The 14114-nt window shown below is 37.3% G+C and overlaps 1 protein-coding gene across 1 annotated transcript; it reads right to left on the reverse strand.

The window, feature by feature from the left end:
• Positions 1–10597: 10597 nt before the first annotated feature.
• fam83d (family with sequence similarity 83 member D) lies at positions 10598–14096 on the reverse strand. The gene is made up of 4 exons (XM_056734106.1): positions 13478–14096; positions 12414–12581; positions 12206–12330; positions 10598–11880 (listed from the first exon to the last, which is right to left on the reverse strand). The coding sequence occupies exons 1-4, from the start codon at positions 13949–13951 to the stop codon at positions 10938–10940; spliced, it is 1710 nt and encodes a 569-aa protein (XP_056590084.1). The 5' UTR covers positions 13952–14096; the 3' UTR covers positions 10598–10937.
• Positions 14097–14114: the final 18 nt, after the last annotated feature.

Below are 14114 nucleotides of genomic sequence, written 5' to 3' on the forward strand. Positions count from 1 at the left end.
AAACTGAATAACTAGAATATTTGTTTTTGTAGTTTTAGGTGTGCAAACTGGGCAAATATCAATTGCAGTTATACGTAAGTTTGTGATGGTTTTACAGTTCATACAATTTAAATGTACTATCAGAAACAAGCTCACAAACAATGCTTGTTATATTTGGTTTACACAACTCTCCTTTTCTCGGGATCCGAACAACATGTGTGGCAAAATGGTCTTTAACCCTTGACCTTGTTGTCAACTGCTTCTTAACAGTTACAGCAAGATTGACCTCTTTGTAATGACGTGCCACCTGTGCAATACAGGGTCACAGGTGCAAAAGCTGTTTTTTTTACTAAGCAACAGACCTACAAGTAGCCGTGGACTTTCCTGTTAAAAGAATAAAAAATTCTGTCATGAATTACTCACTCTCTAGTTGTTCCAAACCGTTCTAACAGTTCTTGGACCCCATTGACTACACCATAGTTGGGAAATTACAATGATAGTCAAAAGTGCCCCAGAACTGTTTGCTGTCCTACATTCTTCAAAATATATTATTTTGTGTTCAACAGAACAAACACATTTATAAAGCAATTTTTCCTATGGTAGTCAATGGGTCCAAAAACTGTTTGGTTATAAGCGTTTTTCCAAATATCTTTCTCTGTGTTCAGTAGAACAAAGAAATTCATACAGATTTGGAAGCATTCCAAGGTGAGTATAAATGATGACAGAATTTACATTTTTCATTTATCACTTTTAGTATCGAAAACATAGCTTCTCAGTCCAACACTACCTTTTAAAAAAATGGGAATTGTGAAAAATCTTTGGGTATCAGACATCAAAGTATATGGTTCTGTTAGTTTTGAGAATATATTCTGTTTTGGTGTTTTTCACAAAAACACCATTGCGCAGCTCCCTTTTAGTTGACTGTATACAATTCATAACATGCACACCATTCATTTATATTTATTTTATCCTTTCATATACTCTATCACAGCACATGCAGTACCATTGCAAAACCTCTTTGCTTGCGCTTTAAGATATATAATATCTGGACCCTTCATCCCCCTCCTTTCCCCACTCTCCCTTTGCCTGGGGGGAGGGGAGGGGTCATTGAGTCAGCACTTTACCCAAGGTGTCTGCTTCAGCATGGCATCAGAGGGTCACTGAAATATAAAACACTGGCCAGATTATAAAACAGAGTTATAGCTCTAGATTTTGAAAACTGAACCTGCATCACAGAGTTTGTACTTTGAGTTTGTAGAGTTTTTCAGGGGTTTACTGGCACAGGGAGCAATGTTTAGTTATAGTAATATCACTTTTGCGCAAAATCTCAGAAAGCCTATTGCATTATTTGACGAAAACGAAAATGGCCTGCAAGAACATAACATTTTAGCCTATATTAAAAGGAAAAGAGATTTCCTGTAGTTCCACGTAACTGCAGTACATTGACCCGAGCGACTCATCTGCGTAGTCAGACCGCTAAACATTCTCCAACAGGACATCAACATCAAGTCAAAAGGGCCTGTTCTCTCAACCAGAACTTAGCTGGTCAGAACTGGTCTGTTCCTGCTTTTAGGCTGTTTTGTAGCATGGATAATACCAATGTCCTCTCTCTCTCTCGCACCTTCACGTGACCAGCAGCAGCCGTGTGGCAGTGAGGATGGATGGGGATATATGGAGCTTCCTCTTTCACTTCCTAAATAGGGGTCTGGTCATGTGACTTTGTTCGAGAGTAAGGGGACATGAAGTGAAGGAATGCAACGTGGCGGTGGGGTTTGTGGTTTCCGCTCAGGATGTCCACTTGTCAGTGCATTTGGAGCTTCGACGGTTAGTGGAGGAATTGTGATTCACTGTGATTTACAGTTTCACAAGCACTACAAATCAATGAACTAATGGCCCCCTGTCAAGATGTAGAGACATTTTTGGGTAATAAGACACAACAATGGAGAGCTTCGTAAATGAAGGACTTGGAACTGTAAATGATTAAGTTTAGTTAAAAATTACATTAATTAATATTAAGTGACCATACTATCTTGGAAGTATGGACACTTTATATAAATTAATATTATACTGTCAAATGCTAAATTGTAAATTCGGAGTATAGATGACATTGCAAACACGTTTTTTAAACATTTTGATTATAAAGGTTTTTCAGATAAGCAGCTGCTGGCTGGTCTCTTGTGCGTCAGAACTGATGACAACATCATTCATGAGCACACAACATCCACATGACCCACTAAGAAGAATTCTATCTTCCTCCTACACTTCCCTCTCTCTCCTAGACCGCTGGCACGTATTCACTTGTGTTTGAGCCCGGCTTAAGCACAGGATTAAACTGGTCTGTGCAACTCAGCAAGTCGTTTTGGGCCTTTTATTCCAAAACCACAAACATAAAACATCGCTAAATATTTAATGACCGCTAAGGTAAAAAAACGAATTTGTCACAGCCCTAAATTTGGAGTAAATAATTCTACATTCTCACCTGCAATTCTATTCTAAGGACGCGAAGTATGTCTATGGATATGTTTTCGGCCGATATCTGATGAATAATTGTTTATAAATTCAAGATAAAAATATGCTATAAGTAGTCCTACAATGTTTTGCGTGCAGTACTTCACAAAGACATTAACATCACGTCTCGATCAGACAGCTACATTAGTTAGTCAGCTAGAGACAGTCATGTGTATCACTCTTCAGTGGAACTAAAGCTGATGAAAGTTTGAACAGAGACTTTTACCATGATTTCAAGCTGTCTTATTATAGTATAGGTGGGGTCAAATTTAGCAGAATAACGTGGAGTAATTCATTGTGTAATGGAGTAAATGACACTGCTTAAACAAATGTAGTTCCTCAATAAAGAAAATGGCTGGAAGTATGCATAAAACAGCAAATATAGCTCTTGTCAACAGTATTGCATCAAAAAACCTGACACATTAAAAGTTTGTATCCTAAATATCACAAATGTCACTAAAAGCGTTCTATGTTCTGCCATCAGCACATGAGTGGATAGAGATAAAGGTCGTATTGTTACCGAATAATGAATTAGCTAGACATGTCAATAATTTAAACAATCTAATTAATATCAGTGGTAAAACTGTGTCATATTTAGAGTGAACGACGTGATCAAATTGTTGTTGAGCAGTGCACAAAACACTGGAACCCAAGCGCAATCTTCTCCATCCAGGATTGACGATGTTTTGGCTTTTTTTTTTTTCTGTCCAATCTTGAAACTGGCTTGTAGTGTAACAGGACCGTGATGGCTGAAGGACATGGGGACAGTAAAGATGAGCTTTCCCACAGTTATGGAGAATAAGGATCAGGCTCAAAAAGGTGTTATCAGGCCTAACCATCTAATGTTGAGCTTGCCTGTCAGCACTTTCTCCACTGAGAGCATTTGACACTCTCACTCTGGCTGATGAGCATCAACAGAATGGGGAAGTTCTAAATAATGTGTTAATTTGAGGTAACGTTTTACTGCAAGACTGTGAACCACAAACATTTATCGCCATTATCGTTTCCCATAAAAAAGGCTACATTATGTAAATGTGTTTAGTCAAATGTATTAGAACCACCACACAAACAATCAAAAATGTGATTTTTGCTTAGAAAACTAAGCTAGTGGATGATGCATATGATATATGCTTAAACTTTTCCTTGTTAAAAGAAGGTCACATAAAATGTTTTGCAATTTAATCATGAAATTATTTAATAATTTGTGTTTTGCTGCATTGAAATTGTTTTACCCTTGAAAAAATCATAAAATGGACATAATTCATAACAAGATGCGTACAAATTGTATAATGTTTAATGTGTAATAATGTATAATTTCTTCTTTTCAGTTAGGATTTTTCACCCAAAACTGAAATTCTGTCATTATTTACATTATTTACTGTCATATCCTCTTGTCATTTCAAACCTTTATGCCTTCTTTCTCCTGCAGAACACAATTTTTTTTTTAAAGAAAATTTGGTAATCGAACTTCTATTGTTTGGACACAAAACAGATGCATGTCAATGGGTGCTGGTTAACAACATATAGTACTTTAAAATATCTTCTTTTTTTGTTCTGTGGAAGAAATAAAGTCATACAGGTTTAAAAAGACAAGAGGGTAAGTAAATGGTAAGTAAATAGTGACAGAATTGTCATTTTTGGGTGAACTGTCACTGTAAGTTTTGATGCTGGTCAAATCATGCAAATTAGATTTTTTTTACAATTAGTACAAAATATTATATGTAATATTTATACATTTCATATAAATGTTAAATATAAAATATTATTTTTAACTGTGTATGTGTATAAAACACATAGTGTGTTGGCTATAAAGTCTTAGGAAAACAAAGAAGTGTCAAACAATAAAACAAAGAGTTTTATTCAACAAACCCAATGCAGTTACACATAATTTTAGATGCGAAAGTGTTTATTTTGCGGGTAAAAAAAATAAAATTCCTTAACTATACTATTAGTTAACAAAATAAATAAACTAGTGAGAGTGTAAAAGAGTTAGGGGGGGTCCATAAGGCCAAACATGGACAAAGTTAAAGAAACAGCCAGCTGTCAAACAGTTGCTTGAGGAACTGTCAAGTGTTTTGTCCCCACTCATACTCATGGGGCCTGTTAGTCTCTCTCCGCTCAACCTCATCTCTGCTCTCTGACCTTCATACCTGGTGGAAAGGTGAGGACGCACACCTTCCCACAGAAGCTGATAAAGAGAGACAGCTAGTTCTGACATATCGGCCCCCATCTTATCTGTTTATCCATCAGTGGTTGATCTGTCTCCAGACCAAAACCCTGCTTGTAGAGTGGATGAGGCAGTCTGTTTCTTTTTTATGAAATCTAAGTTGTATAGTATTTCCTGCACTCATAGCACTTCGTTTTTACGGTCAGCTCGCAAAAACCTCTGTTGCATTTACAAAGTGTGAGGATACAGTTCAGTGTCTGTGCATAAGTGCAAAACCAGGCATCCCCCCGGCGGTTATACTACCAAATTACGACCAAATTCATGCAAATAAACCTTTTTACTGCATGTTCAGTGTAAACAAGAATTGCTTTCTGTTATAAAGAAAAAATATATACAAGTCTGGGAAAAGATCCATTCGGTTAGCTCCACAACAAATTGTGATACAGAGAACAGTGGCGTGCCACTCCCTGCTGTCAGAAGCCACCATAAAGAAGAAGTGTATAAATACAGCCGATAAACAAAGTACTGAGTCTGCAGAAACATCTTTCTGTGGTGTGAGAAAACTGTATGTTTGTCAGTCACATGAGTAGAACTGTCTGAGATGTCCATTGTTGTATACATAATAACCTTGTACTGTGATCTAAAATCAAATCTGATACATGTAAAAACATAAACAAATGCACATGAACACATATCTACAGTATGTATTCTCACATGAATATGTGCTTGGGGACATTATATAATTAGTCCAAGCATCTACAAGATCTAATTTAATTGTAATAAGTAATAAATAAAATAAATCTTAATAAGCTTTATATATAATTATATACCAACCATTTTATTATGTATTTTGTAATTTATATAAAAAAGTATTGGTATACTATAAATTGTTTTTTTATAGTAAACAATAGTTTTTTATTTTCTTATTTAATATATGATATTATTGTATCTGATTGTTTCAAGTTTTAAATTGTATCACCTACAAATGGACATTAAGCTGTTTGTTGCAATATTTAATTTTTTTACATTTCATACTTGTAGTAAAATTGGTTTAATGTATAGACATTTTATCCTGACCACACATCCATACATTTGTTTATAAAAATGTAAAATAACATAAAAAAACATATTTTTTTCTTTTTGTTTAAATTTACACTTATCATATGTTAATTTATAGACCTACATTCCTATCTCTATGCACTAATGTCATACTCTTCAGATGTCCTATGCAGTCAATCAATAATTTTATGTTGTGCTGATTTTGCAGGACAAGCGTTGTCCCCCCCTCAAACCTGGTGGTCCCGCGTCTAAACACATTATCACCAGTGAACGATCCGTGTTAAACGTCAGCATGTGTAGAAGACGTCACCTCGATTTGTTTTCTTCTCTTGGCCAGCGAGTTAAAGAGCTAGATATACCCTTGAATTTAATTCAAGTTCATAGCAGCTCACAGGAGATATACAGACTGCACCATCTGCATAATTCAGACAGCATACACAATGACAAAGACAAGTGCTTTTGACTAATTGTTTCATTATTGCATTAGCTTTTCGATCATTCAAACATCTAACCTAACCCCCTCTGGGCTGCTGAAGGGTGAACAAACGTTTGTAAATACACAATTGCTTTGTTTAATAAAAAAAAGCTGAATTGTTAAGGAATCCCGCGTGTGATCTAAGCTGATGACAACACATTTTTTAGACATATAGAGTAAATACTGGAAAGGTTAAGATTGAAAATATTGAACCGCATGTAAAAGTTTGTACGTCAAAATGTATTTTATTCGCCTGGAGTGGAGTTCAATTTACTTGTCTATTTATTGAAACAAATTATTAAGAGACAATTGATACACATTTTTTTCTACCTGATATTTATTCAACAATAATCAATTTCTACTTGATCTAACCTTTAAAAATGACTTTTATTGGTGTGACTTTTTGTCAGATACGTTTAATTCCATAAAACGTTTTAGGTGTTTTGTACTTTGGAACTCTAAATGAGACATAAAAATGAATAGAGTATTTGAATAATATAATCTGTTCACATCTCGAAATGACTCATCATGAACAGACTGTTACATGACCTCCCCTTCCTAATTTCAGAGCATTTCCATTCTGTTTCATTGTTTCGTTTTCGTTTCTTTTGCAGTTCATATTCAGATTATTAACCTTTCCCTCATTCGACCTGCCGCTCAATTTGTCTGATCATTTAAAAGCCTCCTGCAGACACATGAGCAGCTAATAGATTACATCACGAAATCAATATGAAATCAATTTAAACAAATCAATAAGTGGATGGCGAGTGAACTGAAACCAACACCAAGAAAGTGATGATCAATAACCAAAAAAAAGACAACTAGAGCACCAAAGACCACTTTTCCACCATTAATTTTACTCTGTTGAAATCTGATGAACGCCTTTTTTCTTTAAGGACCGGTTTCCCCAAAATGTTTTCCTTCTGTAGAACACCAAAGGAGAAGTTTAACAGAACGTTTGTGGTTCACGGATGAAAAGAAACCCATACATATTACGAAAGGTAGTAAATTACGACAGAATTCGGATTGACGGGTGAACTGTTATCTCTTGATCGTAGCTACCGGCGCAAGTTTTATAAAGGCTTTAACAGCTCTCAGAATCAGTTGTAACCTCACACTTCTTTCATAAACTGATGAGGCATATGGAAAGAGAGCTGGTAATGCAGGCCTGTGCGTCCTTGACTGTGGCTGGTTAAACCGTATGAGTGAAAGGGGCCTGTGGTGCATCCAAGCTAAGAGATGAGATGTGATAAGACTAGCACAAAACACTGGAAGAGTGTGTTTGAGCAAAGCAGAGAGGGGCCTTATCTGTTTTGAGCAGCCTTCTGCTCTCAGGCAACTCTTGAACCGCATGCAATCGGATGTTTACATCTAAATCCGGAAAAAAGTAAATTACCTTCGCGTTTATATTAAAATATTATATTGTGGTTACAAGCCATAACAAGTGTTTTAGCATGCAGCAAGTGCTGAATTGTTTTTAAATAATATGAATTTCAATCTATAACATCTATGGCACCAAGATGCAGTTTCCCTTCTATTTTAGCCATTGCTCATGCATTAAAAAAAGCAAAAGTGCAAAACAGATGAGCTCGTTCCAGCACAAAACTGCACCTGCCACCTTCCCCACACCACACACTGGCGGTCACAAACGCACAGCCCACACAGCAAAGACCACAGGACACAAAGACTGCTTTAACCTGAGACACACAGTGCCTTCTATTAATAGCTCAGTGCTGACACACACACATCTAGAAAGTAGTGGTTACCTTCACTGGCAGCAGTTATCATACTGTGTCTTGTATTACTGACTGCTGAAAGTTTGAACCGAGGTCACACAGCGATTGAGAGAAATGCATCAGATCTCATATTGTTTATCTCAATTGTATTCGGCTGGCTGTACAGGCCGAACCAGCAAGCTCTCAAAGTACCGGGAGCAGATAGGACACGAAGGCCGAGAACACATTACGCTAGGGGACAAACAGAAAAGTTTACACGAACCGTCAACTTGAACATGTTGCATTCTGTCACATCCACAGGGAATGAAAACAATCCTGTGTCATCAGGATTTGAAGGCCGAAAATAGGAATGAGTGGACAGAAAATGAAATGTCTCCCGTAAACTACAAAAGACGCGGTCGGGCTGTTTTGGCAAGCGTCATCACATTGTTTTCCCCTGACTTGTATTTTCATGTCATTGTTTTGTATCCTCAGGCCAAACACCCTCCTCCAGATGGTGAGTATACCAGCCTTCCCTTGATGGGAAGTCAGACACTACCAGAGCCCGGTGAGGGGGCACAAGAGCTGACAAGGACAGTCACAGGTAACAAAGGTTCCCACCTGCAATCTATTTTAATTGGGATTACGCAGAACTGAATAAGGGATATATACACACATTTATGGTTCAATTTGTCTCATATTCCCCTGGAATGGTAGGAGATCTCAATGGCGTAGCTATCTAACGGTTTAGACACCTAACTTGAGTGAGCCAAGACATTATTTAGATACAATTTCTATAGTGGATGAAACGTCGCAAATGCTTCGTGTAAAAGTTTTTACTCAAAATCTACCAAGTTGAGCCTCACCTTTGTAAGCTTTAGTGAGCTTTGTCTTCAAAAATACACATTTTACACAAAGGATGAGACTACAACATCCTGTAAACCCTTACAAAACATAAATACATGGGAATATATTGCAATATTTCCATTCCATTCCATCTTCTACCGCTTATCCGAACTACCTCGGGTCACGGGGAGCCTGTGCCTATCTCAGGAGTCATCGGGCAGGCTATTGCAATATTTATTGGAATTAAATACTTATATTCAAAATAAAGTAATATTGTAAACAATTATTTATATTTTAAAATACTACTTAATATACTGAGTAAAGATATAGAAAAATGATTAAGGTATGATTAGTCTAAATATGTTGAAATTTTAATGCGATCATGATGGTACTGAATATATAGATTCCCTTCATATCGACCAGCTATTGGTCTGCAGTGCGTGTCCTGTTTGTTTTGGGGAAGCATTGTTGGTTTTTAGCAGAGGACAGAGATTACGTCTATGATGAAGGATAAACAGTATCTACTTACCGAAAGCAGAACAACTGCTTTTAAGAAACCACAAGCAAGTTTCATTACTCAAGAGGAGTGATTAAGACTGCGATCATTGAACAGTACCTGTGGGGGGAGGCCAGGCCCCAAACCACTTATGAAAACAAGATAAATAATTAACCGTCAACACTCACTTTATGTTCTGTGTATTCAAGCTATTAATAGTGAACCTCGGGTGGCTTTCGAAAATATGCTAATTCAAGGCGTTTAAGAGCATGTAAATGTTAATTGCTTTGAGTATTTATTTATGCTTTCATTGCTTGAATTTAATGTCGAATATGTTTCGCTAAATCTCAATACATTGACCTCGCTATTTACTGCTTCAGCATTATAAAACCATTCTTATGGCTTGCAAAACATGTCTCAAATTAGATTTAGTTTGTATCGTATTACAAACTGTTATCCAAGACCTCAAATCAATGAACTGAATGGCGATAGCGCCCTCTTCTGTTGCTGTTGGGACAGGTGAACAGAATTGACAGAATTTGCACTCGAATACACCACTCGAATACACAACTGTGTTGACCTAAAATACGGGCGATTTTTATTAATACATAGATTGTGAAAAAGGTAAAACGGTCATAATTCGAGAGCTGGGGCGTTCAGAAAATAACGTAAAATAAGGCTACGTAAATTGAAATGTACATCTTTTTTTTTTTTTTTTACAATTTTACAATGTTTACCGCATTTCAAAAATACGTGGAAATTCTTTAGTTTTTACGGTGTCATTTTTTGTTTGTAAAAAGTTGTTGCATTAGAGATGGAATTTGTTTATGCAAGATTCCCGTAGCTTAACACAGTGTCTATACACCTGACACGACCGCCGCGACGCGACAAAATCTATTAGAAACGCTTTAGAATCCATTATAATATAATATGTTGTCCAGTCAACACGGCGCTGCGCGACAAACCGAAGCAGGTTGTCATGTCGCGTCCGGTGTATATGGCCAGTGGCTATTAAAATTCGACAAAAAAATTTGAAATCATCCCCATTTAATTGTAAGATTCTAAGAACTAAATATGTATAATTTGATTTCTATTTACACATTACACCATATTTAAGAAAAGGCAAGGTTTCAAATGAATTACACTGACCGACTTTTTGGCGTAATGTCAGTATCTCTGGTGAAAATTTAAACATAAACATTTTTGTTTGTTTTGTTTAAGTCATTTTAACTTCAGACATGAACCACACAACTTCAGTTGAGTGTTTTATTTATATATATATATATATATATATATATATATTTATATGAACAAAAATGTGCTACATAAAAACATACATAAAAGTAAAAAATGGATAAACAGGTACCAAAGCGTACTATAAAATTTGTTTCCCAAACATAAATATCACAAAAAAGAAAAGTACTTTGATTGTATGACAGTATTTATTCATTGTTGAGCATTTACCTCTCCTTTTACTCTAATACAATGAGTTTAAAAACAAAACAGTATGTATGCACATTCGCATTTTTTTTACAGTATCACGTAACATTTAAAATATGTATTTCTCTATTATTTCCTCTTTCCACATATTTCCTCATAAACAACTGCATAAAGATTGTTTTCATTAAAAGTGCATTACTAAAACTTGGCAGGGTGGACACTAACACCACCACCAGGAAACTCTCCTAAACTTTACTGGTGACACCTTGACCTCGGCCACGTCCCCATGCCCATGTTGCCAAGGGTACCGTGAACCAGCCTGCCCTCCTGCTGGCCATTACGTCCTCTGTGTAGGCCAGGACTCAGCGTCAGGTTGGTGAGATCCGTCAGTTCTCTCTTGTGAGAAAGCAGCATTACCATGTGATCCAGCTTGGAGCGAATGGAGGAGTAATGGTATTGTCGTTCTTTGGTTAGCTTCTGAATGCTTTCCCTCAGGTTGCCGTCTCGAGGGACTGCGGTGTGAACAGTTGGGCGCTGGTTCGCCTCTTTTAGATTTCTGTGTGAAGAAGAACTTGAGTTGGACGAAGCGCCGGAGCCGATCAGGTTGCTGCCCGAGACTGTTTGTAATGTAGGGTTCACGACCTGAGGAGCTGTCTGCACGCCAATGTCTGCCATGTGATGGGTCGTCTGTGTAGATATATGACAGTAGGGTACCTGGGATGTGATCATCACATCCTCTTTCTGAGTTTCAGTAGTAATAAGATTGCAAACATTCTTTGCTTGTTCACGAACAGGATCTTCGGATGACAATTCTTCCTCCATGAGCTCCTGCTCTAGCCAGTCTTCTCCCAGCGTGGAGGTATCAGAAACTGGGTTACTCTTCCTGTCTTGATCATGAGTGTCTCTATTCTGATTTTGGATCTCTGGGGTCTGAAGTCTGGCTGGAGTGCTAGTCAGACAGTCTGGTTGAGTCTTTGTTGTTCGTGCCAGGCGGGAGGGGGGCGTTCCAGGTGGTTTGAGGACAAGGTGGTCATATATACCGCTGTTTCTGGCACTAGAGGGAGCTCTTGTATTCGCTGGCAGCGGGAGGGACTGGGCATAGAGGATGCGAAACTCTTCATCAAATTTCTCAGTTATCTGGCCAGATAACTCGATAAGGTTGCTGCTGTTGAGTTTGCCATCTGTCCAGTTAAACCTGATCATAAAAGGAATGTGACTAAATGAATAGTTACTTTAGCAGACATGGAAATCCATAAGAACTGTTGTCAGACAATTCCTGTGTCCTGACTGTGTGACATTTACCAAGTTTAGTTTATTTTGGATATAAATGCTGCAAAATGTAATATGATAATTATTCTGCATTTTGAATTATTTATTTTTGTTGATATGTCACACCTACACATTGGCTTAAAATGACCATAATCTTAAGAACGTTTTTTTTGTTCTTTTCATGTCACAATTTAACAGAGCAACATATGATTAAAATGATTCATTAAATTTAGTAAGGAGGTCAGTGTTACCTGTATGAACCGGTAGCCACTCTGTTCCCATCAATCAACATGAAGCGCTCGTGAACCTTCCCAGTGATCTGAGCACCCGATCTCATGTAGTAGGTAGAGCCTGTTATGCTCCTTACTTTCATGTGCTTCAGAGAATAAAAAAGACAGTTAAAGAAATAGAAATTATATATATTTAAAAACATAGTATAATATGTTTTTAATAAAATACCTGCAGATCATCCAACTGTACATTGAGGTTATTACACATCTGTAAGAACAAGGGAGCAGCAGACTGGTCTATTAAAATATACACAGGGATTCTGCGGTGTGTACAGGCCTCTTTCAAGTCTTGGAATATATCTAGGTCTGTCAGGGAGTCAGTCACAATAGCAATCACCTGAGGATAAAAATCAAAGCACGCTTACAGTAAACAGCATTTCATAATTCTAGCAATTAAGGATTTACGAACGCAATACCTGCCGTGAAAAAAACAAATCTTGCATTAGTACATTTGCAAATCATATGAATAAGCTAGACAGGCATGACTGAACAGCCGCTGGCTACATACCTTGATGATTCCTTATTACATTTGACCTTTTAGTACATGCAAACTGGAACAAATCCAGGATGCCTTTAGGTATAACTGCGATACATTTATTTATTCATTGTAGGGTGTGAAGAGCCTGTTGTGACACCTCCATATTACAAGTTCAGACCTTAGAGGTAACAGTTTTGTGCGATAGACGCTTTAGCAAATTTTTAACATTCCAAACACCTGAACCAGAGAATGGCACTCACACAGCTATCTAAACCTCACAAGAAGCCCAAAGACCCTTATTTTAATACAATTTCTATTCATGATTATTAGATTTTATTTGATAAAATAGTTGAATTGTAGAAACCATTCGTATTCCAGGATCTATGACTGTTTGTATTTCCATAGTTTAAGTTGTTAGACAATGATAAATTTGAAATTGCCATGATTTTACTGCAAAGTTAAACTAGGACAGGTGTAGTAAAACCACAATTGAAAAACTCATGGTTTTATTATAGTAAAACTATTGTTTTTTTAACATTTTTGTAAGCAAACTATGGCCACTGTAGCAAAACCATGATTCATTTGTGGTTACCATTTTTTAGTTAAACCACTGTCATGAGTCACACAGGTAACAGAAGATTGTAACTTGGACATAATAGTAGATAACAGAATATAGATAACAGTAGATATAATCATGGTGCAGTTAATAAGTTGCTTCGCATCAACCTTGGTTTATGTAACAGTAAAACATGTACCTCCTTTGCATTTTTTATCATCCTCCTTGCCGCCTCTTTGCAACTATAAATGCACTCGCCATAATTCGGCTGAAAGTATGCAACAGCACGTGTTACTCCACGGAACGATCCTGTAGTGAACGCTGGCCAACCCATCTCTAATACTGGAGGTTCAATATCAGAGATCTCAGGGAAATAAGTGACAGATGAGCAGTCCAGTGTGCCAGATTGCTCCAAATGAGAATCGTCTCCGATCAAAGACACGGATCTCGGAACAACTGCTGCACGCGATATGCGTCTAATCTCGTCATCAGAGAGAAAGTTGGGAATTCTCTCTTTTTTGAGGAAACCCACGAAGGCTTCAACTCCACCGGCAACCAACTCTTCTAGTGCGAGTCGGTGTCTCTCATTGTAAAGTTCTTTCAAGTTTAAATCCTGTCCTGTCCTCGGCGTCTGCCAACCAGGCGAATCCTCGAGACACTGAGAAAGAGCCATTACTTAAAATATTTGAGTGAACACCTGCAACGATCTATGACACTTCAAAGTTTCTTAAGGAATATTAGACAGGGAATTCGTCTATCCTGTACTTTTGGAGGACCCATCCCACCGGCAGACGGCCATTGGTCGACGAGTTGTTGCCAGTCGAGTTTAATGCGTC

This window comes from Triplophysa dalaica, chromosome 21 (genome assembly GCF_015846415.1).
Source record: "Triplophysa dalaica isolate WHDGS20190420 chromosome 21, ASM1584641v1, whole genome shotgun sequence".
NCBI lineage: Eukaryota > Metazoa > Chordata > Actinopteri > Cypriniformes > Nemacheilidae > Triplophysa > Triplophysa dalaica.